This window comes from Anser brachyrhynchus (assembly GCF_964034855.1).
Source record: "Anser brachyrhynchus genome assembly, chromosome: 9".
Lineage (NCBI taxonomy): Eukaryota > Metazoa > Chordata > Aves > Anseriformes > Anatidae > Anser > Anser brachyrhynchus.
The window spans coordinates 2,452,398-2,478,378 of record NC_137703.1 but is presented as its reverse complement, the minus strand read 5'-3'; the positions used below and the strand labels follow the sequence as shown (position 1 = coordinate 2,478,378).

At 40.5% G+C, this 25,981-nt stretch overlaps 2 protein-coding genes and 1 long non-coding RNA gene across 10 annotated transcripts in view; 1 reads left to right on the top strand and 2 right to left on the bottom strand.

Annotated features, from left to right (window-relative positions):
- Positions 1 to 858: 858 nt before the first annotated feature.
- Positions 859 to 3,555, bottom strand: LOC308199791. Its single transcript, XR_013954946.1, has 3 exons — positions 3,324 to 3,555; positions 2,955 to 3,036; positions 859 to 1,599 (listed from the first exon to the last, which is right to left on the bottom strand). It is a non-coding gene; the product is annotated as an uncharacterized lncRNA (long non-coding RNA).
- Positions 3,548 to 9,451, top strand: TRIM59 (tripartite motif containing 59). 3 transcript variants are annotated; one of them, XM_080604426.1, is made up of 3 exons: positions 3,548 to 3,659; positions 5,006 to 5,142; positions 6,154 to 9,451. In XM_080604426.1, exon 3 carries the CDS (start codon positions 6,157 to 6,159, stop codon positions 7,390 to 7,392), a length of 1,236 nt encoding a protein of 411 aa, XP_080460552.1. In that variant the 5' UTR covers positions 3,548 to 3,659; positions 5,006 to 5,142; positions 6,154 to 6,156; the 3' UTR covers positions 7,393 to 9,451. The 3 variants fall into 3 exon arrangements, with proteins under 3 accessions (XP_080460552.1, XP_080460553.1, XP_080460551.1); XM_080604425.1 differs by lacking the exon at positions 3,548 to 3,659 and adding an exon at positions 3,698 to 4,002; XM_080604427.1 differs by lacking the exons at positions 3,548 to 3,659; positions 5,006 to 5,142 and adding an exon at positions 3,697 to 4,002.
- Positions 9,452 to 10,969: 1,518 nt separating this feature from the next.
- Positions 10,970 to 25,981, bottom strand: part of SMC4 (structural maintenance of chromosomes 4) — a 36,804-nt gene continuing 21,792 nt past the window's right edge. For all 6 annotated transcript variants that reach the window (XM_080604418.1, XM_080604419.1, XM_080604416.1 and 3 more), the window contains 16 exons: positions 25,358 to 25,508; positions 23,930 to 24,094; positions 23,489 to 23,722; positions 22,729 to 22,914; positions 21,715 to 21,876; positions 20,837 to 21,062; positions 20,663 to 20,742; positions 19,440 to 19,592; positions 19,166 to 19,292; positions 17,582 to 17,771; positions 17,097 to 17,241; positions 16,249 to 16,422; positions 14,862 to 15,044; positions 13,519 to 13,751; positions 12,706 to 12,889; positions 10,970 to 11,331 (listed from right to left, as the gene is read on the bottom strand). In XM_080604418.1, the coding sequence (XP_080460544.1) occupies positions 11,158 to 11,331; positions 12,706 to 12,889; positions 13,519 to 13,751; positions 14,862 to 15,044; positions 16,249 to 16,422; positions 17,097 to 17,241; positions 17,582 to 17,771; positions 19,166 to 19,292; positions 19,440 to 19,592; positions 20,663 to 20,742; positions 20,837 to 21,062; positions 21,715 to 21,876; positions 22,729 to 22,914; positions 23,489 to 23,722; positions 23,930 to 24,094; positions 25,358 to 25,508 (2,767 nt within the window). In that variant the 3' untranslated portion in view covers positions 10,970 to 11,157. The remainder of the gene's footprint in view (positions 11,332 to 12,705; positions 12,890 to 13,518; positions 13,752 to 14,861; positions 15,045 to 16,248; positions 16,423 to 17,096; positions 17,242 to 17,581; positions 17,772 to 19,165; positions 19,293 to 19,439; positions 19,593 to 20,662; positions 20,743 to 20,836; positions 21,063 to 21,714; positions 21,877 to 22,728; positions 22,915 to 23,488; positions 23,723 to 23,929; positions 24,095 to 25,357; positions 25,509 to 25,981) is intronic.

Genomic DNA, 25,981 nt, shown 5'->3' with positions numbered 1-25,981 from the left:
CCCATATGGGAATAAAGCCAGCGTAACAAAATTCCTGCTGTTTTAATCTTCACTGTTTCAGTTCCACAAATCTAAGGCAAACCTAAACTGAACTAATTATTTGAAGAACCATATCTCATATTTTGGAAATTTTATAAGTAAATTATTTCTTATTTTAGAACTAAGTATTTTGACATTTTTTCTTCGTCTCACTTTGCAGTACTGCATCTCTTCTGGGAAGGATGCCTTCTTTTGGAAGATTTTAAGACATTTTACTCCTGTTTTCAAGTAAGGAATGACCTAATGTTTCTCCAAACCACTATTTTTATTTTTTTTAAGGAAGGCTTTGTTTTACAGCATCTTAAGTCCCTCTCATGGCAAAGCAAGAATTTTACTGAAAAATTCTGACGCATAAGGTTTGGATAAATATTTTACTGGGTAGTGTCTGGATAGTTGAGTGGGCAGGTCTCAGAGGGCAATGTAGTCAGTACCTCCATGAAGAGAGGAGCTCTTGCCTGCGTCATTTAGCCTTTTCCTCTATTAAATGGAAATTTCTTTCTCCCATGTTGTCTTTGCTGTTTGGGGGGAATAACCCTCTTCTATTCTGGAGTCAGTCTTCTTTTGTAGGATGGGGATCCTCGGGGACATCTGGGCACGTATTTTCTTGTTTGGGAGTCAAACCTTCCTCTAGCTGGAGGCAGGTTTCCTCGTGGGTGAGGTGGGCACCTTCCTCTGCTGGGGGTTCAGCTCCTTCTTGCTTGGAGGGCAGACCTGGTTCTGCTTGGGACTCCGTTTCCCTCTGGAGGAAGGCAACGCATGCGGCCAGGGGTAGGCCAGTCTCAAAGCAGTGTATGTTGTTAGCGCTGCCGTGCTCATCCACAGGGACCGGGTGCGTCTGCTGCCGACTGGTGCTGGCGAGGCAGAGGGTCACGGAAAGATCAACGTGTGCCCAGGCGGCGTAGCTCCAGCCAGTTGCAACGACTGCTAGGGCACAAGCAAGGATACAGAAGTAGAAGCTTGAGCCAAAGACCGAGGAGTGGCCTAAGAGCTGTGGGCGCTCTGCGGTGCGGAGGCCGTGCCTCGTCAATGCCCAGAGACCGCAGGACGAGAGCACTGCCATGGCAGTGAACAGGACAACGAGGCCGTGCAGGAAAGGGGCGGTCACCCTGCCCACCTTCAGCCCCAGGATGTCGAGCAGCATGGCCCCGCAGCTGCTGAGGAGGGCCAGCAGGCAGCAGAGAGCTGTCAAGCTCATAAAGGCGAGTCCTGCACGGCCCACGAAGTGGCAGTTGGAAGAGGGCTCTACGTGATTAAGGACACAGATAATGCCCAGCACGAAATGGAGCGAGTCGACTCTGACCACAACCCAGCTGGGGTAGGCTGCAGTCGTGCACGTCACCCCCAGGGCTAAGCTCTGGACTACAGCTGCCTCCAAGCTGCCCCTTCGCCTTTTGCCTTTCTTGGTGTGCAGGTACACGGGACGCATCGCCGCTTCTGTGGAGCAGGACGGCGGCTCGGAAGCGGGGAGCATGGCCACGTCCTGGCCCTCAGCACTGGGCCCGTCTGGGTGGTGGAGCAGGCGGGCCTTGCTGGGTCAACAACTCCAGGAAAAGCACGGTGCTGAAAAACGGAGAAAAGCAGTTAGTCCTGCTGAGAGCAAGTGCTGTGCCTTGAGAGAAAACCCTTGTGATATATGGCCAGTGGTGCTCTAAGCCCAGGCCCTGTATCAGGCGTACTCAGAAGCAACTGGAGCTGCCAGGTAACACGTCAAATCGCACATGATATTCGTATTAGGTCATCCAAATTAGCTGAGTGTCACTAAAATATTTGTGTATTTCTTCCCCTCTGTCACTGAGAGGGGAATAAAAGGGGTATATTTTTAATCCTTCCACATTTGCTGTTGGAATGCAAAAATAAGAGCAACCTACATTCTGTGGGGACTGTGTGGAAAGCCAGAGTAGGCAAGGGCATGACCACAAGGAACACGTATTAGAAACTAGATTCAGGTAGCAGAAATAATCACCAGCCAAGAGTTTTTGTAACAAACACCATGAAACAATATAAGAACTTGGAAATGTATACTTCCTTAGAGCCTTTTTCCTTTTGAGCTTGTTGCACGTGGATGACAGCCTTTATACTGCCACAAGTAGTGATAGAAAGTGCTACAATGACAGAAAGCACTACTCAAGGTGAAAATAGTGAATAATTCCTACATGATAGGATACAAAGAAGTTAAAAGTGTTGGATATTCGATACTGAAGTGGTGTAACTAGCATAAAAATGAATTTAAGGCTCGTATTATCATAATGCATTTCCCTCCACAAAGACCAATTACAGTAGAAATTATAAACTGCATGCCTATCTGCTAAAGTGTGATGGTTAATTCATTATAGTATGATATTTCTATTATTCCAAACACAATTCCAGATGTTTCCCAGATATTTATGTAAGGTCCTCTAAATGCCAGTTTTAAGACAGATGTTTAGGTAACTTTTGAATAATGACGTATTATGATTTACGTTACAACATTAAAGGAATTCCTTTTTCAGATGCACTGTAAAAGTAACACCTGAGAACAACTGTACAGTTTTGGTTTAGCGTAGTTCAGTGGATTGTAAATAAGCATGGAATATTCTGGAGTATGAGAGAAGTCTACACATTGGGTACTTTAATTGATTTACCAGTGTAACAGATGGCAGTAAAACACTGTCAGTAACAGTGATCCTAATCCTTTCACTTTCTACTGCAATCTCTGGTTTTGCTCAGCAAGGAGAAGACAAACTCTACAGTCTTCATTATGGCTGCCCATTTTTAAAGTATGGCAGTGGCAGTTTTGCTTCACTTAAAGTACCTTCACTGCCTTTAGGAGCCAAGGTAGGTAAACAAGCCTAACATTAAACTGAACCTTAATACTTACCTCCTTTTTTTTATTATTATCTATTTGTTTATTTTGTATTTCTCTGATTAGTACTTGCCGAAGGTCTGTTCCTGGTCTCCCTGAAGCAAATGTCAGAAGACTTCTCTCAGTTTCCAGCTTCAGGGTGAATTTATCCCATACTGCGAAGACAAAGGGCTTTGGTAAAGCACCGGTTGCAACACTGACGCAAAGGTGTGGACAAGGAAAACACGGCTGTATGCCGAGGTGTTTCCCTTTTCGTGAACGCCTCATGTTTCATTACTGATGATGGTGCCCTCAGGTGTGTTGTTCCTGATTAGCCCTTCTCCTGGGTCTTGCCATACACGTGTTTCTTTCCCTCAACCTTGAAAATTCAGTCAAGTATATAGTATATATAGACTTATATATGTATACTTTAACTCCAAATGACTTCTTAATCACAAATTACCTCCTGGCCGCACCCCAACGGTTTGCACTGTTGGCGTCCAGCCCCAAAGCCTCGGTGGAGCCGTCCCAGCCCGCAGGGGAGCTGCGTCCCTGTCAGCCGCCCCGGGGCCCGCTCCCGCTCTGCCCGGAGCCCCCCCACACGCGGCGGGGGGGCCGTCAGGGGCCGTTCCGGACCGTTACCGGCCGTCAGGGGCCGTTCCCGACCGTTACCGGCCGTTAGGGGCCGTTCCCGACCGTTACCATTCGAACGGCGCGGCCCGGGGCCGTTGGGCGCCGCCGCCCGGGCGCATGCGCGGCTCGGGGCGCTGAGGGGAGCGGCGGGGCCGGGCCGGCGGCGGTGAGCGGCGGGGACCGGGGGGGGGCTCCGAGGGGACCGGGGGGGCTCCGAGCGGTGCCCCCGGCGCTGGGGCGAGCGGTGGGCGAGGAGGGGTCGCCCGGCGGAGGAGCAGGGCAGGGGGCGTGGGGTGTTTGTGGGGTGGGTGACGGGAACGCCGCTCGGCAGGGCCGGGAGGAAAGCCCCGAGCGGTGGCTGCTGGTGCCCGGCCCGTGGTCGGTCACCGGAGCCGGGAGCTGCACCGCGATGCCGTTTGTCCTGGCGGCTTAACAGGTACTGGAGCCGCAACCGGGCCTTTTATTTCCCGGAGAGTGAGTTCCGTCACCCTTTACTGCGATAACAGCCGGTAAGTGGGGAGACGCTGGCCGTGCGTCGCTTCGCTTCTTATTTGGGCTTCTGTTCTGGTGGTACAGGAGAACTTCACGGCCCCCTGCAGCTCGGGGGCTTCTGAGGCTGGCTTGGCTGAAGCGCAGCAGGGCGCGGCGAGGTCCCTTCGTGGTCCCTTCCCCTCCCTGTCAGAGCGCAGGGAGCCCGGCAGCACCCAGCTCTGCCTCACCTTCCACTGTGACGCTTCCCTTGCTTGGCTCGGCTGTAACCTGCTGCCAAACTCATCTTCTAAAACCCTCCGGAGCCAAATGGGGTCTGTCAGCTTGTTACAGCTGATTCTTATTGTAAAGTGGTTACTTACCACCTAACCGCTGCATTCCAGATAGAACTGTTTCTAAACAATGGCTTGCATAATTAACGAAACGAAGGGTGTCTGGCTCTCTAGGTCAGGAGTGCAGTGCTGTCAGTGAACACGCCCTGTTACTTTGACCTGCTTAAATGAAAGCTGTGCTGGGAAAAAAAAAATACCCGTGAAGTCTGTACAAAGAACGTCAGACTAGTCATTTTTGAAACGTAGCTGTAGCAGGCATGCTGTGTTACATGCTTTCATCTCATCTGTTGTATCGCTCATTAGAAGAGGACAAAATGCCACGAAGTAGGCCTTCTGTTGTTAGGAGATTTCTGAAACCGGGTGTGTTACTGGCACAATTACTCTTTGAATTTTTGTAATATCTTCTGGGTTGTGATTTGCTTACACTGAATGACTCTCCTAGTATAAATACCTATGTACACATGTGTATTTGCTACCAGAGTTGTTTGGAATATTTAAGGAAAATATCTGCTCGGTACAGGAAAGCATTTATGAGCTTCCTGCCTTTTCTTTCTTTCACTGGGAAACTTTTTTTCTTGTTCTTTGCTTAACTCTGGTGTTAGGTCATCTTTATCTTTTTTCCCTGGCATTCCCAGCAGCTCTGTATCTGGTAACCATCTACTAACTTATTTCCCCTGTTGTTCACATGCAGGCTATTTTCTCCACGCTGCTGCCGGTGATTTAGGCGCTTCTACCTTCTGCTTCCCCAGCACAGCTGCTGAGTAATCATCTAGAACGAACGGAAACAATACAGGGCACCAACGGCGAGGATCACTGCTGGCAATCAGGGTAATGGTTTTAAACTTCTGAGTAACCGGGCAGGAGAAGCCCGGTCTCTGCCCGGCCAGAGGGGCTGCGGGCAGCAGTGCTGCAGAGCGTGGCAGCTCCCGCCCAGGCGGCCTGGAAGGGGAGGAAGAGGGGCGCGACAGGCAGCGGAGCCGCGCAGGCCTCGGGACTGGCCTGACTTGGACTCGCTCCTGCCTCAGCTCCAGCAGCCGTGCTGCGATGCGTGCCTCCGTTAGGGCTGCGCGCTGCCCCGCCAGCAGCTGCTTGCTTTTCAGAGCCTGGAGGTGGTTCGTGATAGTGCTAAGGAAAGCCTGAAATTGGCTCCTTCGTTTTTCTGGTAGCAGGCAGGTACTTTGCAATTAAAACCAGTTTTTGAAGATTAATTTTATCTTGCCTTTTACGCAGATCGAATAATGTAGACACGCTTTGTAAAGAAAATTTCCCTCCTGGAACATTTTGTTTGAAGGGAACTTACAGCCCTACATTTAAGGGGGGGGCGGGAAGAAGTGGTGTTAGACATAGAGGGTTTTTTAAGTTGTATTATTTACACATCTATGGGAGAAAATAATGAATGAGGGTACTTGCTAAGGATTCGTGTTTTTTTTTCTAACCATGAGCAAAACCTAAAAAATTAGTTAAGTTGAAGTAACTTTCCTAAGATTCACTTTAATTTTATCAATATATACATTTAAATGTATTTCCTACAGTAATTAATAATTTAGAAAAAACAACACTTATGTAGCCAGTGTATTAGATTAGTTGCTTTTTCTGTCTTTTTAAGGCAGAAGTTGGAAATACGTGAGTAGACAGTGTTCATCTATGTGAAGATCATTAGCTTAGCTCTTTAAACCATCGATCACTTGCATTTTTCATGTTTTTTCCCCTTGGCAATGAAAATGCCAGCGTAGGTTAGGCTACTGGTTATTAAATTTCACATTGAGGCCTTTAGGTTAATAAGACAACTTTAAATGATTGTAAGAAGAGTTCAAATGGTTTTCTCTTTTTCTTTTGTAGGACATGCATCACTTTGAGGAAGAGTTAACGTGTTCCATCTGCTACAGCCTGTTTACTGATCCCCGTGTTCTGCCTTGTTCCCATACGTTCTGTAGAAATTGTCTGGAAGGTGTTCTTGATCTGTCAGGCAACTTTTCCATTTGGAGACCCTTGAGAATTCTTCTGAAGTGTCCAAACTGTAGGAGCGTCGTTGAGATTCCCGACTCTGGCACTGAATCGCTGCCTATCAACTTTGCACTGAAATCTATTATTGAGAAATACCGTCAGGAAGATCATTCTGATGTTGCGACTTGCAGTGAACATTATAGGCAGCCGCTGAACGTTTACTGTCTTTTGGATAAAAAAATGGTGTGTGGTCATTGCCTTACAATAGGAAAACACAACGGGCATCCCATAGATGACCTCTACAGTGCCTACATAAAAGAGAAGCAGTCTTCTGGAAAAATTCTTGAGCAGCTGACTGATAAACACTGGGTGGATGTATATTTGCTTATTGAAAAGCTGAAAGAACAGAAATCCCAGTGTGAAAGCGTTGTTCAAGATGATAAAAAAGTAGTGGTTCTGTACTTTAAGAAACTGAGCGATACATTGGAGCATAAAAAACAAGCTCTGCTCTCCGCACTGGATGAAATCAACAGACAGATTTTGGAAGAATATGATCCTCTCATTGAGAATTTAAAAAAAATGAGGGAAGAACAGCTTGAATTAATGTCACTGAACACGTCTATTCAGAAAGAAGAGTCCCCGCTTGTTTTTCTTGAGAAGGTGGATGGTGTATATCAACGGATAAAGGCTTTGAAAGAGAAGCAGCTACCGGATGTTAAACCTGTTGAGATTTACCCCAGGGTTGGTCACCTGTTGAAGGATGTGTGGTCTAAAACCGAAATTGGTCAGATCAACAAGATCCTTACTCCAAAAATAAAACTGATTCCAAAAAGGAAATTACAGAGCAAAAGCAAGGAAAAAGAAAGAGGAAAATCTAAAGAACTCCTCCAGGCTGTAAATCCTCTAACAGTCATGCTTCTTTTTGTAATAGTAGCCATAGCTCTGTTTGCATTTCCCAAACTGGTATCGTCATTTGGAATTGAAACTGTTCCCACTTACATTTCAGAATTCTTGCTATCTATTTATCAAGGTTTTTGTGCTCATTTGCAGACTATAGCGGATGCGCTGTGCCGTAAATTTAATCTACTGGTGAGGTTTTTAGGGATGATTGTTCCTCTTTGGCTATTTCAATGATTAAATTAGAACTTACTGCAGGAATCCCCAAGATTTATTTTTAATTGAAGTTTCTACTTAATAGCTGGGTTGTTAAAACGATACGCTTTTTCTTTCTTTTCCACATTCTTCCTTTTTCTGTATAGGTTTCATCATTTAACTCTTAGTTAAATGAGAAGATTTATAACCAAAAAGACGTGTTCATCTGCTCGCACAGCAAGTAGGTAGGTGGTTGGTAAAACTGGAAGCTAGGCAGAAGCAATGTCTGTGAGGAAGCTGTAGGCAGCCTCCTGATTGTAAAAACTCCTCAACCCTCTACGGTTTTTTAATGGTAACATAATCTAATTATGTTTTTAATAAAAACACCACAACATTAAAAGTTTAAAAAAAGCATCTCAGGTGGCAAAGTGGCTGGTCCTAGACAAGTCAGTCAGTTACAAGCTCTGGTGTACGTGAAGCTTGCATTTAGTGTTTTATTGACCTCTTTCTAAAGGTAATTTAACTGACATACCTGATCTGTAGTCTTTAAATCGTATATTAATGGACCTCGTTTTCATTTTGTATGTTTCTGGTTACTAGTGCCATGATTTCATCCTTTTTTATAATGTGTTTTTTAAATCTCTTTTAAATAGTTATCTCCAGTTTACAGAGCGGTGTCTGCAGTACTTGTGGTAAAGTATTGCATGCAGGTTTTAGTGCCACCTACGCACAAATCAGGTATTTATTTAGGCTAACGGGGAATTTGCACCACTTCCTAAAATGAGCCTTGAATTTTTGCTGAAAGAATTAATATGTAGTGAAAACAGATACATATTGCAGTAAGTAGCAAAACTCCCTTTGAAATCGGTGGTGTAAGGATTTCAAATGTCAAGAGCCCTTAAATATCTTGAAAATGAGTAAATTTTCAGGCTTTCAGCACAAATAATGGAGGTCTTTACCTTGACCTAGGAGAAAAAATGACAGCATTTTGTTCTGCAATCAAATAATCAGTACCATGCTTTACTTCTTTTGAAGAGGTACTAAGCTGTGCTCTGAGAAATTCACAATGGCAGCAGCCCTTGACCTTCAGTTGTTACTGAGTCAGCTGTAATCAAACAGCCTTTAAGCGCTGCCGTCAGAACAGCAGAACACAGAGGAGTTTACAATGAACTAATGATTTATAAAAACCAAAAATGGACTCTTTATACGTCTAATTATGACTTCATAAACATAATAGTATATTTTAGGATAGCAGCATTCCTTGGGTGCTTGATTTATTATTATTTAAAAATATACGAGGTGTTTAAATAGTGATTTAGTTCTGTGGGTAGCCTTTCGCTACGTGACACGTTAAAACCCGTGCGCAAACCCAAACTTGTGTGTTGCTACCAGCAGGCTCCGGTGGGGGCTCCTGCGAAATAGCAACCGCTGCCACTGACTGCAGCGAGAGGTGAGAGCCGGCTCAGTCCCCCGCTGTGATGCTGGTGCGTTCCTTAAGCCTAAGTGAAGTCTGACGAATGTTGATGTCCTGCTGTTGCTGCATTGCTAAAACGTGAGGTGTAAGCGAAGGGCTGCTGTGCAGCACCCTTCTGCAGCTTGGGGGTTTCTGTTGTGTGGCTTTGACTGAAAGGTGTGAACCAGCAGTGCGCCAGAGGAATTTCGGTTTCTGTAATTTGGACGTGCCTTTTAGCGTTACAGAGTCAAATCCCAGTGATACCACCGGTCAGGTTTTGAAATAGTGTGTAGGTGTGTCCGGGGACTGGATAAATCGGCACATCGATTTCCCAGTAACACTTTGGAATCGGGCTAGTTGTTCTTCTCTAAAACTCTGCTAGAAGGCTGGCATTTGGCGTGTAAGTCTCTGAAATCCTGGTGCTAACTGTATGCCTACTACCACGAGGCTTCTTTTTTGACTTACCTTCCTGTCCTTTATTTTCCTAACTTTTAAAAATCTTATGAAAATTTTATAATGAAATTTTATTTTTCCAGACAACACGAATTTGTAAGATGCCTTTATCACTGATTGAAACATTTAGTACTTGTACTTATGTACTATATATTTTAATAAATGCACATACAAATAAAATGTATTCTTACAGTAGGGATGGCTAACACCTTGATTTCTTTACTGTACAGAGTCTCCCTCTAATCCTAAACAGAGCCGGAGCATGGGGCTGAGCTGGAGCCACGCGACAGGAGCAGCAACTGTCGTTGGAGCAAGAACGTGGGTATCCGGCAGTGCTGGGTCTGCTTCCTTTGCTTCCCCTTGCCCCATTTTTTGTAGTACAGACGTGGTGAAGGGTCTCTGACGCAGCAAGCCCTTTAGTCGCTTGATGCAGAGTTCGTGTTGTTTTGCGTTATCCAGCTTGGGCCCCTTTCACTTCTGCCTGAAGGCGTGGTGGATTCACTTCAGCTGGGTGCCAGCTGCCCACCCCTCCTCTGAAGGACGGGGCCAAAATTCGGCAGAGGAGCTGGAGGGCTGAGGTAAGGGCAGGGGCGTCACGCAGCAATTACTGCTGCGGCCAAAACCAATTCACCCTGGGGAAGACTAAGTGCCTGCTACTTGGTATGGGAGTAGATAGTGAGAACTAAAAACAAACTGAAACCTTAAATTGAGCCTCGAGCTGTACTTCAAGGTGGTCTAGAGTCAGCTTGAGATGGGGAGAAAACGCATGGCTGGCGTTAGGATGGGTAGGAAATGCCTTGTATTTTTGTCTTCTGCTGTTGTGCACCTCACTGTTGCTGCTCTGTGATTTCACGCAGTATTTCACTGGGTGCGCCACTCCCCTATTCAGGACGTGACAACAAAACCCAGGATAAACTAACTCAGGTTTGTTAACTGTGCTTAGTATGAAAACGGCAAAGAGCTGGAAATGTAAACAAGGACTAAGCACAGAAAAAACAAACTGCCGTTCTAGAACTGTGCTTAGCAAGCTTTTCTACTAACAGCCATTTTATACGCACATCAGTGGTTAATTATTTTTTTAAGGCGATAACAAATATTTGGCTAAGCCCTGCTGACTAACAGGAGCGACTTTAAGTAGCACGTAACGTACAATTATTTTCTGACCAAAGGAGATTCTGACATACAGCAGTGAAGCATCTCATCCCAACGTATGAGCCACGTCTAGTTCAGGGATCAGTTATTACTGAAAACGTGCCAGATACTGGCCTGACTTGTGGAGTAACACATACAGCTCCAGTACTTAAAGTACGAAAAAGCTCTGACTCAAAGCACACCACGTGAATTGAAGCGCTGATGCCGAGTATGGAAAACTTCCTGTAACAGCTGGGCGAGCGACAGGAGGAGGGTGAGGATTTGAACAACCCTGCCTCCTCAGCGGGAATCGTTCAGCCCTTTGTGAAACGATGGTAAGAGCAACAGGTGAGTTACTGCGGGATTAATAAATAAGTGTGCTCTTTCTTTGATGGCATTTAAAGGCAATTTACTTACAGTAAAACCAAAAAAACAAAACCAGGCCTTTATAACTTCATGCAGAACCCAAGCATTGACATAAAGCTTGCCCATGGAATATTAGAATGCAGCTAGGTGGTGTGTAATTAGAGAAAGCTTTGTTTTTTCTAATCAATTCATATAATTAAGACCCCCATAGACTGTATAATGATAAAGGAATTTATTTAGAGACTAGTTTTATTAACAAGCTCAAATAGAAGCCTTAAAACTAAAGGAAAAAAAATCTCAATATACAAAGTTTTATTAGAAAAGACACAGTGAGCAGCAATGAGAATGTAAATAGACATTGAGAAGTATTTCATATTCTTGTTTTCATTCATGCTACTTTTATATTACGTACAACACTGCCAAGGTTCGGCCAGTCCTTTAGATGCAATGACTTTTGGGTTGGTTGCCACGCCTTTTGTGGTATTGTGAGTCTTGTATATTCCAATCAGTCTGTCTGCAATCTCAAACATGTTGTTTCGCAGGGAGATGATGATAAATTGTGCATTTTTTGTTTGTTCCTGAAAAATAAGTTATTTGCATTAGCTCACAGGATTTCAGACAGCTATGTTCTTGCATGGTGTCTGTATGCAGGTTTTAGGAGCTGTGGATGTTGGCGATAAATACGCCGATCAGTCACGGTGTCGTTAACAGATCTACAGCTGATGACTGCTCAAAACCTCACAACACACTCGTAGCTTGCTTGGCTTTCAGCACAAAGCACTGCAGTTGACTTGAGCACGAGCTTCCCCTGTTTTCCTCTTTTACATGACCTGTTCGAGTGAGTTTGTTTAAATATAAACGTACTAAAGCTTCGCAGACATGCAGTTCATCACAGTTTTAATGTGAACTCCACCAGGCTTACTGAAGGTGGGGGTTGCTAACTTACCTGAACAGCTCTAACAAGGGCTGTGTTAGGGACACAAAGCAAAACAAACCTATCTCCACACACCCTTTGATAAAGGGGACAAGCCTTGAAGGCTTGTAGTTCTGGGACCCTAAGGCACAAACAGGTAAAATACCTAGAGTTGTTACCGCTTTAAAAATAAAACCACCAGTTTTCTTTAGGAACCCAGGAGTAACAGTGTAAATTCACAAGTGTGACAGTAATGCATTGCTGAAGCAAAGTTTAAAATAACAGTTGCAGATAGGTATCCTTGAATTGCTTTCCTGATTTTAAGTAGCTAAGTCATAATCTTTGGCACTTCTAGGCTGTTCCTAAAACCAGTGGTTATACTTTGGATAATTCTGAAAATTTTAAGTTTAAATCAGCAGTCAGGAATGCAGCCATGTAAATGTTTGCTCAGCTTAACTATGGCCATGACAGAACTTCTAAGGGCCTGAAACAAAAGGCACTAAGACACAGATCAACGCAGCCTCCTCACTGAAGCCTGAGGGAAACGGCTCGTGTTAAGGAAATGGAAGCATAAAACCAAGGAACCTCGGCCACACCTCAGAGTGAAGTCATGAGCTTGGGTACGTGAACACCTACACTAAGGGCATCTGCGCCGACTAGAGCTGATCAGCGAAAGTGTATTTTAAAGAGGAAGGAGTAACGCAAGGATAGGCTGGAATACAGCACCACCAGCAAGCTCCAGCACTCTTTAGACAGCTTCTGAAACTACAGTCAGAGGGAAGACAACCTGTATATCCTGTTAGTAGCCTCATTTCGAGACAGCAACAAACTTAGCAGCTTAGAAAAAAATATGCAGAGAGCTACATTCTAAGCACCTTTCTGGAAATCTGCTTAGTACGTAGTTTCTGCACAGTTATTTGCAAATAGCACACCACTCATAATATTTAAGTCTGCTTTGTAACGGTGATACCACTTTGTCTTTATGAGCAGAGAAGAAAAAATCTTAGGAAAAAATAGACTGTAGTAGTTAAATACTTACATATATGTAAAATGCTACAATAGACACATTTTTGAAGTCAAGTGCTGCATCAATCTCATCCATAAAATAAAGCGGTGTTGGCTTGTAATGATGAAGCGCAAAAACTAGAGCCAGTGAACTTAGAGTCTTCTCTCCTCCTGATAAGTTAAAGATCTTCTTCCAACTTTTCTTTGGAGGCCGAACACTGAAACAAGTTAGAGTTTGTGCATTATTTCTGTTCATGATCAAAATAAACGTGCTGTGTGAAAAGCGAGTCAAGACAGGAGGGAGTTCTTGGAAGACACAGGCGTCTAAAGAAGCCAGACAAACCGTGGATGAGCTGCTTGATGCTCAGTCCTCCACAACCGGGAGGCACTGAGCTGTTCACCACGGGTAGCTCTGGGGGTGCTCACTCAGCTGTTCTCTGGGGGAGGCCTAACACTTAAGAATTGCTATTTAATTACCTTTCAAAAGTACTATTCTATTAAGTAATGAACGTACTCTTAGGACCATTTATGACAGAACAATCCCCACTTACCCATATGACTGACATGATTCCCTAGGCAGAGTTAAACGACTTGGGAATTAACAAATCTGGGAAATCACTTCAAAGTCAAAGCTTTCTAATTGCTGCTAGTTACTTATTTCTCCAAGCGAAACGAATCTCCTCATTCTTCAATGCTAAAAAGTTTTGGCTTCTGTCAGCATCTCCCAGTATTTGCTAAGAAGTAAGACCGCCTTGGTTTGCTGATGACCACAGAAAATTTACTTTAAAGAAAGTCAAAAAAGCAATAAAGCAAAAGAATTGCAGCAATATCAAGTATTTTGACAAACCTAAACATGATTCCCTCGGAGAACAGATCCAGACTGTCTACAAGTTCCAATTCAGCATCTCCTCCCAAAGTAAGCATCTGGTAGTTTTCCTTCAGTTTATTCGTTATTACGTTGAATCCTGCCATAAATTCATTTAGCCTTTGTTTCCTCAGATCTTCAAAAGCTTGCCTAAATTTGTCTCTCTCGTTGGTAATTTCATCCAATTCAGCCACACGTTTCAAGTATAACTCTTCCTGTAGAAAAAAAAGAAACACAAAACAAACAAAAGTGCAGTTAAAGAAACTGTCTCTATTTGAGATTTTAAGCTTTTTTTTCATTTTTAATATTTGAAAACTCATTTTCCCCTGAACGACTAACAGCTTTGAAACAAAAAAATAGACAAGAACATACCCTCCCTTTTTTATTTGTTCACTTCTAAAACGGACTCCTACAGCCATTTAATTAACTTGAAGTCCTCATTAAACGAGTGTCTATTTTAGTAGCTCTGTGCTTCAGGTAACCTTATAGCTCACGAACTCTCTGCTCGTAAAAACTATGCGTAGCTGGTGTAGATCATCTCTCAAACATTCTGCAGGAATATTAAAATCCTTCTGGCTCCGCTTTTAAAAATAACTTATTTTGTCTTTATATTTATTGCCAGCAATGATAAGGATCTTTATATTTTTGTGAGATGGCTTTAGAGAGCAGATAGAAAATCCTCATTTAAAAAAAATAATCTGTTGCACAGTCCAGCAGCTTGAAGTGAGTACATGAGGAGAAAAAGATCTTAGTACAGTGTGCATCTGTCCAGTCAAAACTAGTTGACTCTAAATAAACAAACTTTCACATAAGAAACTTGTCTTCACCTAGCATCTATGGCATCAAATATACAAACAGTCTGTAAGCTCCTAGATGCAACCTTCACAAGTAGCTCAATATGAGCTAACAAATATCCTGCATGCTAGCAACAGCACGGCATGCAGAGGAGAAAAGGGGAAAAAAAAATCAAGTGTTCCATTTTAGTTTTCAGGCGCAACACAAGGGAAATGAAGAACAGGACCACATTTTCCTTGTATGCTTATAGGTATTTTCCCTTCTCACTTAGCTAAGGAGTGTATTTTTGCATGTAATTCAAGCGCAAGATCCATTTGAGCAGTCACCTGAAGAAAAATGCATGATTGGAAAGCTATCTCTGTACTTCACCAATTAATAATTATATTAATATCAAGATTTACGCACTGGAAAACATAAAGCCACGTACAGAGCCTTGCCCTAGCGGAGGGGTGTACTACGCTATTGCGCTGACAGGCAGTGCAGTATCAGAAAGGCGAATCCTACCACTACATGATGGTAATTCAGCTTACCTTCTTCCTGAATTCTGCAATAGCACTGAGGTTTGGTTTCATTTCATGACACTGCGCTTCCAGGAGAGCTATCTGATTGGTGATAATGTCTGGATCCTTGATAGCCTCAAGCTCTTCTTGACTGAGCACTGGAAGTTCTTCAGGTGGCTTATCTTCTATGACGTGCAGTGATAATTTTGATATCTAAAATTCAAAAAGTTACAAGAAAACTTTAAAGATCACATCAGTTATCACATGAACATGTTTCTATAACATTTTCTGTATTAGTATATAGTGAACCTTCCAAACATTCCAAGTTTCTTCACTTAATTCTCTTTAAAATGAAGATTTATTTTTAATTATCAGATTTAAATTTGGAGTAGGAAGGACACATAATACAATGACAATGTATCTTTATGATCTCCAAAATTCCAACTAACTGACCTGTTTTTCCTGAACGTGTCTCTCTGTGCACATGCCTGATCTTTGCTCTTTCCAGAAATCAGGAAAAACAAAACAAAGCCACCCCTACCATAGTCTTTTGTTGACTCTCTACACTCAACTAGCCTGTGGGCCAAAAAAGTCAGGATTCTGTGCAGAATTGCTTCCAGAAGAATTTAAAAGCCCTACCCCAAAGCTGATCAGAGATGTTTTTGATGAAATTAACACACCAGGAATCAGACAATGCTCAAAACTGGTTTGTTCTAAGAACTGAAACAGTCAAAACGGACATAATGGGCTTTGAGTGGCAAGCAACAAGGTCTGTAAAAAGGCGACCTCTGTGTTCACACTGAGTGTGGGCTGTCAGCAGTCCTGCTCCAACCCCAAATCCAAGAAGCTAGCTGTTGTAGCACCTCGAGTTCATAATTCCTTGTTCCTACTGGCTCTGAATTAACTTACGAGCTGGTTCAGGCAGTGAACTCTGACTAGCAGAGTTTCTCCCTGGCCCCACTGAATTCCTACTGGCCCACATATCTACGGCGAGGGAGTGAATTTGCTGCACCAAATGGGCTGCAAGTTTCTGGTGAGATGTTTTCAAGGGAAAGGTCTTAGTGTGTTCTAAAGAGCATTTCAGTGGATACAGCACTGAATATGGTTATATATAACCTGCCTTTTAGTTATCAGCGTCACACTCCTCAATTTTCCCTCAATGCTCTTAATTAGTCTTAGATAGTGTTACATCAGTTACAGGTAGCCTACCATTCTTTCTTAAGTAAAAAAAAAGTCAGAAGCTGAACCATTTCATGCATATTATCTTTTTTAGAGTTGGCTTTTACAGCTCAAACACCAATAAATCATGAGCTAAATATCATTTTTTGCCTAAATTATCTGTTTTCTACTACACGGTAACATATTAGTCTTTTGGGATCTCATAGATCAAGTTCTATGAACTAAACAATTTCCTTACCTCTTTTTGCCAGTATTTAACCTTTGATTGGTGTGTAGAAATATGACCGTCAATTTGTTCGATTTTAAGTCTTACACTGAGAGCTTCCCTTTGAAGTGCATGTTCATCATCTTGAATAGCACTTATCTGCTGGAGTAAACTGCGATGCTCCTCCTGAACTGCTGGCAGTGCTTCCTACAGAAATGACAAAAGAAATGCATTAATCAGTTGCCTGTGAAGCATTACCAGTTTCTCAGGTTTGTTTTCACTATATTATTCACAGAGCTTACTCTCCACAGTCTTAAGTATTGATGTAACCAAATACACTCTTGTAATTAGGTTGACCTGATCCCTGAATTCTGGAACACCACTTGTGAAAATATGCCACAGATTACGTTTTTAATCTAGATCTGGATTAAACAAATCCTTACCTGAAGATCAGACCATTTACTAGGACTGTTTTATTTTTTATTTATTTTTTATTTAAAGATCACCTTTCATTAATGATTATTTTTCATTAACGATCAATTTTGTGAGAATGCACACAATATATTGTTGGACAGAGAAAAGAACATTCTTTGCTGTTTAATTCTCATATGAATTTTTGGAGAATGAGTAGTAGAGTAACTTAGAAAAAAGGCATTTTAGGACAGTGTCATCAAGTCTGAAGTTCAAACTGCTTTTTAAATGAAGCTACCAGCTAATGCAACCAACCCATTTCCATATGGCTAGGCCTGCCTGGAATGTCTCAGGATGAAGTTTAACAGACATCAGCAATTAGGACACCTTTGGCACAACAAATACTATCTACAATTTATTTCAGAGTGCATTCTCTATGAAGAAATACACCAAATAAACATTATGCTTACTTCAGCTTGCCTGCGCTCATTCATAACCTCAGTGGCTTTGTCTTCTAGCACAGTCAACTCTTCTGTTAAGTCTTTAATTTCTTTCTCATTATCTCCAATTTCCTTCTCAGTGCGAAGAACAGCCTCTTCAGATTTTTTCAGGTTTCTGAATGGATACCAAGGTATTTGTATACTTTACACGAGTGCAAATACGACATAACGTAATCCAGAAACATGATCTTAGAAAGCTTGTTCGCTAGCTGCTGATAACCCAACACGTTATAAATAGTCTCAGTTTGAGGTGAGTCAGAGGTAAGTCAGTTTAGAGAAAGAGCTTATGACCTCCTTCCCTCAGTTTTCCTCTAGCCATAAAGAAGTGAGCACACATCTCCTCCGGCCTGACAGATCTCCCCTGTGAAGATGAAGATTTAACGGTAACCAGACGTGACTTGTGGCTATACAAAATTGCTAGGCTTTAAAATTGAACACATCGATGTCTACCATACCTTTGTGCGCTCTTGATTGCCACTTGGGCTTTAGTAATAGCTGAAGTATGTTCATCTATTTCTTTGTTGATCTTATCAAGTTTGTCTTGGTGTACTTTAAGTTTTTGATTATTGGTATCAATTATGAGCTTATGTAATCTTTTAACTTCGCTTTCCATTTTACCAGCTTTTTCAGCAACGCGCTCATAATCTGTCACAAACAAAATGGGGTTAATGTCATTATGCTGTCTCTAGGAGCACCAGGCTGTTGCAATACATCAAGATTCATGTGACAAAAAGCTCTGCTGTGTTAACATCTTGAGAAATGTACGTATTTCTTTGTACTGCAAAAAATGCGTTTTTTTTAATGTGGCAACAAAAAACACTACCCACATCCTTCTGACAACTGTTACATCCCCAAAGCATTTTTGGTGTAAAGCATCACTATAATGTTTATATACTACTTAAATACATGTATAAGACAGAAGCAGCAACATGTTCCAAGCTCATTCTTTGCATTCCTTTAATTGGAAAATGCTCAAAGGGGTAAAATTATAAGAACTAGTCACTACTGTTCAGTAGCTGGTATGACCACTTAGTTAGATTCATGCCAAATAGTACGATAGCCTACTCCACCTTCAAGGTAGATTTGTTTCCTTGTTCAGCTTATACTTGCAACTCAACAAAACCATCCTGGTGATTTGAACAGCTTTCAAAAATCAAGATACCTGGCACCATGGTATTTTAAGGGGAAAACAAAATAAAAGTCTCACAGTAAGTTTGCTACAGATTTATAATTTCCTTTTGGGGACGGAAGAGGAAAAGCAGAGAGCCTTCAAAGGCAGAGTGCAGTCACCTCTCCAGAGGACTGCACAGGTTTGTGTCTCTCCATCATATGGCAGAAATATCTGAGAAGATATTTATAACCTCAAATTTTAGCGTGATTGAAAAAGTAAAGCATTCCTACACTCCTGACGTTTATCGTTGAAAAAGAACTGTGGGGAAGGGAATTGTGTTTTTATTGTGTTCATATTATTCCCCAAGTAAGAAATACAACCAAGCAGTCAAGGTTTACTTTCCTAAGCTACTAATTTCTTCAGGGGAATTATTATTGAAGTTTTGAAAGCAAATTCAGTTTCACAAAAACCCTGGGGTACAGCATACCTTCAACAAAATGCACAGTATTTATTTCATAGAATCACATAATAGTCCCATTAGAGCATGGCAAACGGCTTTACTTGACTTTAATGTCATTACTATCCACATTAACAATTCTTACTCCTAACGAAACTAAAAGAATCTCTGCATTCCTACATGTAATAAAGCCAATTAAAAAAAATCTAATCAAATAATCGAAACATACTAAAATTTATGTTTACTTCAGCTTGACCGAAACACAAACAATTGCAAGAAAAAGGTTTGGAAATGAGAATTTCTAGAAGAAGTGCTTTCCAACCTCACCCCCAGCCCTTAGAAGAGGTTCCAAACCAAGATGCTGTACAGCACCAATAATCTGGAAGAACAAAGCCGTAGCATTTGCTCCTTTATTAGTAACTGATCATAACTCCATTTTTTATTTATAATCCCTTTTTCCACAACAAGTACCTTTTTTGTAACCATCAATGATTTTTTCCAGTTCCTTCTGTTTGTTTTTGTCCGGAGCAGTAGCAATTACGTTTGCTTCAAGTTCCTTAACTTGGCCTTTTAGAAGAACCTCTTGTTCAGAATAATTCTACAGAAAACACAGCTGTGTTAGAACTCCATGCATTAAAAAAGATCTTTGACACTGACAAGGCCTGTATTAACTTGAGGCTGAGAAACTGGTCTCCCGCACATGCATGGAGAAGCCAGATAGTGCCTCAATAAGAAGCTTGTTCACCTGGATACTTGCTGTATACTTTTCTAAAGTATTTCTCATTTCCCGAACATTGTGGCGTAGTTTTGGTACATCTTCTTCGAGTTGCAATTTCTCTTCTTCACACTGTTCTGCTCTTTTGGAATCCTTCTGCAGCTGAGATTCCATTCTACTGATCTACACAAAAATGAGATGTGATCACTTGCCTCGTGTCACCACCACAAAACACAGCATGTTCTCATTCGTGTGCTAGACAGTCTATGATTTCTTAAAGCATGAGATGAAAGTGAAGTAAAAACTTGAGAATTTGCTGTAGCTGGACAGAACACGGAGGCCGACTGCTGAGAAGATCAGTGAGAAGTGAAATAAAGAGGAGCAAGCATAAGGAAAAAGAAGCTGTAGGATCCCTGTCAAAATAGCTTGTAATAGAAAATTGCTTCACGGAAATAAAAAGAGATTAAGCTTGGAAAGCTTAAGTCAGTAATGAAGGCAGAATCCAAAAAAGATACAAGCAGAAGCTAGATGCAATTTCTATTGTTCTTTAGTTGGTAAGATTTGGTGCTCGTTGGATGTTGTGGTAAGCTGGTTTTAGGAAGACAGGCTTCTGCATGTAGTCACTGACTAGGAGACCAAGTCTCGAAATTCACCTTCAAGAGTAGAAGGAGTAGTGGTACATTTCAGATCTCAGCCCATTTCCTTTTTCTACATATAAAGAACTGCCTGATAGGCACAGACACGGATATACTTCAGCAAACTGCTGTTTCTGTGTCCTCAGAGGTAAGCAGATATTCAACCTTTGTTCAGAATAAATTTGGAAGGCAAGCTGTATTTTGATTTTTTCAAAAATATCCTTGTCATAAAAAAATTGAAGAAGAATCCTGCCACTTCCTGAGAAATCTTATAATGTTACAAAGCAATGGACCAAATCTGTCTTTTGTGCTGCTGAGCTCTGCACTGCAACTGTTCCTTATGGTCTGTCTCTTCCACACTCTCACACTTACCTTCAATTAATTTCCAAGCTATTAAAAGGCTGCACGATGCGACTAAAAATTAAAAAGGCATACAATGGTAGGAGTGTGAACAAGTGTGGGTAAGTGTGCATCAGCTTTATAAATCACTATGAGTGTGTCTTGCATCTTGTTAACTACTCACACAGATTTAAAAGGACATAGGGCATATGCGTATGAACTGCCAAAACATAAGGAACTTTGAAGAAATTCCACTTTTAATTAAGATTATGCACTAACCTCTTCTTCTGAAACATCAATTACAACCGAGGAGCCCATTCTGCCCTTTATTACTTTATTTCCACCACCAGTCATTGTTCCTAAAGTAAAAAAGAGGAAAAGAAGTTAGCGTACTAATTTTGCATAGATATCACCTATGAAGCGCTGAATATCTGTAAGTTTGCACTTAAATACCTGATTGCTCGATGACTTCCCCTTTCAACGTTACAACCCTCCACCTTTTATCTTTTTGGAAGGCTATTCTGGAAGCGTCTTCCAAGGTATTAACTACCAGGGTATCACGTAACGCAAAGTAAAAAGCCACGCGAAAGGTCTTGTCTTCTATTTTCACCATATCAAACAACCGAGGAGCGTTTTCAGGGGTTGGGATTTTTTTAAGATGTTTTTCCCATACAGCCATCTACATCAAAAAAGTAAACGAACAAGTGAAAGGATAAATTACGAAGTCATTTCATTATTGTGAGGTACGTTAAGGATTTAAAGCAAATGTAATCGTTCTCTAGTTAAGTGTAACAATACTTCTCAGAATGGTAATTAACTGGAAAGCTTCCTTCCTTAGGGATCTCTACTTACTTGCAGCATAATTAAAAACTCACTGATAATTCATTTGTCCCTTTGCTTGCCAAACTTGTTGCTTAAGTTTCATAGTTTACAGTTACTATATTACTAGGATTATTAAGTTTGCTAATTTAAGAAAAAATGAATATAAAAATTACATATATATATATAAAATACATAAATAAAAAGAATAGACTAAAGGACACACCAAATATTTGTTGTACACATGCAGGTATCCAAAAAGCTTTGTAATTCTCTGTAATTAAACTTTACTGTTTGCTAGTAGAATATTCTAAGGTACCAACATCCTATTAAAATGTTTTATATTCTACCTTTACATGTATTAATACATATGCAGTGTAATATATCAATATAAGTCATATTTATACATATAGATATTAATACATAATATATCTGCAATATACAGTATTAACACTGTGCACCTTGGGGTAAATCAGCAACATAATTTGTTTTGCCAGAGTGCCAATACTTACTTTGTCCAAGGCTATAAACGTGGCAACTCCAATTCCTGTTTTCTTTAAGAATTCCACACATTCCTGTGCAATATCGATTGTATCGACAACGATGTAATCTAAGGCACTACAAGATGACGAAATAGCAACATCATACTTTTCATCGATAGCTCCCAAGTCTCCCTAGTAATTGAGAGGTGGTAGGGGAGAAGCAGAAGTACTCTGATTAGCTTGGCACCAAAGTTTTATCTTGGTATTGAGAGATAAGACCAAAACTTTACATAAAATGAAATGAGATGAAAACAAATTATAAAATTTTTATTTTCTTTTTTTTTGTCAAAGAACTTAAACCTTATTTAAAATTTGCAAATTAGTATCACACCTGACCTCTCCTGCACACTGCTACTTTTATATTTCTCACGTACTTGTTTCCATGATAGAAGATAAATTCATATATTTAGAGCTTCAAAAGTGATAAGCCTGGCAAAGCAATGTGGTAGCACGTATTTACTGTCTGTAGAAAAAGGTAAATTTTATATGCCAGTATTTTAGTGAGGCAGTCTGGCCTAACAAAATCATTTCATATATTGGTCAGCTAGGTCGGACATGACATTTACCAAATGGATGGTTACCAACTAATTCTACCTTCTGTGGTACCAGAAGATAAAAACACCACTCCACTTCTCTGATATAGGTGATCCTAATTGTCAAAGGAATCAGATTCACCCCAGCTGTCAATCACAGCCCAAACTCAGAAGCACAGGCAGGACCAAAGCACGGGGAGGTTACATGACTTTGTTAGTATACTTGGCTTGAACATAAGCTTTCTCATAGCACTGCCTTTCCTTAGTCCCAAGGATAGTGAATTTCAGTAATCTTTTTTTTTTTTTTAAATTTATACCAAGCCCAGAGGATTTGCAAGTCTGTCCAAATTAATAAGAGAATTGAGGAATTCTACCTTTTACTTATATACACAAAAATACTCTGTCGCCATAAATTTTACGAATAAATCTATAATGGCCTTTTAAAAATTACCAGTCTTCCGTATATTCCACGAATATTTCCAGACTTCTTCTGCTGAAGCAGAGCCTCGAGCACTTTTCCTCGACTGCGATTTTGTGCTAAAGAACTTTTGGCTTCTTCTACTTTTTGACGCAGATTTCGAACAAGATCCTTCACTTCTGTTTCATCTGTTCCCAGCTTCTCAAGCCTATTCTCTTTCTAACAGTTAAAAGAAAGACGTTATCTTAGCATCAGAAAACCTCCTGTATTCAAGGACATTTAGATTCATGACTGTGTAAGCAATGAAAGTAGCTATTGACAAGGAGAGGTAGCAAAACCAGAAGAATGGCTCATGGCTGAGATTTAGTATATTTTGATATGGTACAATAGCTTATGAATTGGGCTTAGAACAAGGTATCGGGATTTTTTTCTGTGGCGAATGAGAGTGGAGGAAGAAGTGAAATTCAAATGGCTCCGAAACATAGCCATTTATTTACCTCACCATGTCTAATTATTGTATTTAAACTGATTTCCTTGCTGAGATGCACAGAATTTAATTTCCCGTACTTAATGTTACCATTTTCTTAATGCAAAAAAACATTTGAAAGCAGAGACTTAACTTCAGTTGTTAAATGAGTATCCAAACGTATTTTTTAATGCTATTTGATTGGAGGAAGTTTTTAATTTATTTTCACCATGATAACTGCTAAAACAAACACTAGGACTTTGGTTTGTATATCACAACATTTAATTATAACTCAAAGAAATAATGTATGAGAAAGTTATGTCTCACCTCCTTTAATTCCTGTTCAGCTTTGGGTAATTTTGCAGATATGTCTTTGATAGCAGCTTTCCTTTCTTTGAGAGTTTCAGAAACAGACGTCAGAGCCTCCTTTGCCTTATTTAAGTGAGACACAGCAGTGTTGTGACGGCTGAGGTAGATATCAAGCTCTGACTGTGCTACGTCCATCTTTGAACGTGCTTCATTCACCGTTTTATTAAACTCCATAAGCTCCTTCTCTTTGGCCTGCAAAAACGAACGTTACAAGTCAAAACAGACAACTGTGGAATTTATTATGCCAATCATGCTATATGAAAAAAAAAGAAAATAGGCACGTTCTTTTTAGTAGCAGAAAATAGATATGAAAACTGTTAGTTAAATAGATAAGTCTATCTGAATTTATTAACAAACTTGGGTAATACAGTGAGCGTACGAAATCAAAACAGTTCAAACCTCTTTTTCTTGCTGAATTCCTTTTGTTTCTTTCTGAAGGCTATTCATAACCTTCTTGAGTTTTTCTTCTTCTTCGTCTTTTGCCTTTTCAAGAAGCTCTTTCTTAGATGTTGCATCGCTGATACTTTTTTCACTATTAGAAGATGCATTTTTCAGTTCTTCTACCTACAGAAGGAAAAGATTTTTAACTTTCTCTCCCACTGAAACAAAACACTTTCGCCTTATCTTTAAACCTTCGCCTTTCAATTTCTATGTGGAAGCCAAAGTGTGAGGCCCAATAGGCTGACTCTGCCTGGTATTTCTATCTACTGAATGAAAAGGGAAAATGGCATCAGGACGTGATGAAGAACCATATATATATATATATAAAAATATATAATATATGTATATATATAATATAATATATATATAAATATATATATATAAAAAAAATACATGTCCTGCGGATTGCCTTATGCTCCAGTAATCAGCACGCATCTTGCAGTTATCATTTCGTCTTTAGCATACTGGAGGCTTCTATATTCTCTGTCTAGTTACAAGGCATCTTATCTTCTTTTGGACAGCAATCTTCTTTTCGACAGCAGAGTAGGTTCAAAAGAAGATTCCTTAAAGGTACTGACAAGCTTCTCTCAACATTTCAGAGGCACACTGGGCAAGAATATAATTAAGAGAACCCAAAGACTTTTGAATTTAATCAGCCTGTATGGTGTGGCAGTACCACATTAATGAAGATCACATTTTTTTTTAAGATTAGATGCATCGTGGCTCTAGCAAGAGGCCTGGATTTTACCTGCAAGTCTTGTTCACTTGTAGAGCCAAGCTGTAGCTTCATGCATAAGAACAAAAGTATTTGAGCCACAATAAGGCTTAATTCTTTCATACCTACTTTCAAAAGGCTATTTTTTGATTCAGTGAGTGACTTAAGATCTAAAAGAAATGGTAGCAGCCAACTTGATAAAATATATCCATTAAGTTCATGTAATTAACTATGGAAAGAGAAGAAAAAATGTTTAAAAGGGTAAAAACTTTGAGAACAATATCCCTGTAATCTCAACAAATATGGCAAAAAGATGCTTTTCAAGACATGAAACCACTCAACAGAATTGAGAAGCAACAGGAAAGCTTCTGACTTTGCCTGTAGGCAGGAAATGGCCTGGTACTGCTGGCCAGTCTCCCATAGTAAGATGTGCAAGGAACAGTTATTTAAGGGATAAAAAAAATACATCACAGTTTTGCAAACAAAAACCCCAGCTGCCAAATGACAGAAAATATCTGGCTGAAAAATTTAAAACATTTTTAGGTTTTCTTTGCTGCATGAAGTAGAATTGGTGTCCTTTTTGTTTACCTTTACCCAGCTTCACAAAGATGTTCTTATCTACAGCAACCAATTACATTTCTTTAAGTAAAACAAGTTGTAGCTCACACTACCTTTTCTTTGTCCTTTTGAAGTTGCTTTTCCAATTTTTTAGTCTTGCTTTTAGCATGTTTTAATTTTTCCCTTACTTTAACATCCTGCAAGTCCAACTCCGTAAATTTTGCTTTATTTTCCTCCACAAACTCTGTAATTTTTTTGAGTTTCCTAGAAGGGAAAGAAGAAAGAATTATCTACTCTGTATCTTAAAAAAAGTAATTTCAATAGAGCTTGGCTTGGTGAGCACACAGGATTTAAAGCAATACTAAGTCAGTTTTTCCAAAAAACAGTATCTAACATTTACTATGTTCACAGTGTTTTCCCCAGGTAAATGTTGTTTAATCAGCAAAGATCAACTAGTAAAAGCAATATTAAAGTTCCTGAAAATGTGTTTATCTTTTTCTACAATAATATTTGTGATTCACGTCTCTCAAATTACTATGGTCTCAGAGGATGAGAAGGTTCATACTGTAGTCAGATTGAAGAATAGTACCCAGATAAATCAATTGTAGGGAAATTCAATTCAAAGGTTAAGAGTTTCATATGGAAATCAGAGAAAAATACCTACCATTCATGTACCTAAGCATTATAGATATGTATATAAAAAACTGAAACAAAATTCCAGTTATTTTTCTGTACAG

Coding starts and splice junctions, on each gene's coding strand:
- TRIM59 (XM_080604426.1), top strand. CDS start 6,157: ATGCATCACTTTGAGGAAGAGTTAACGTGTTCCATCTGCTACAGCCTG.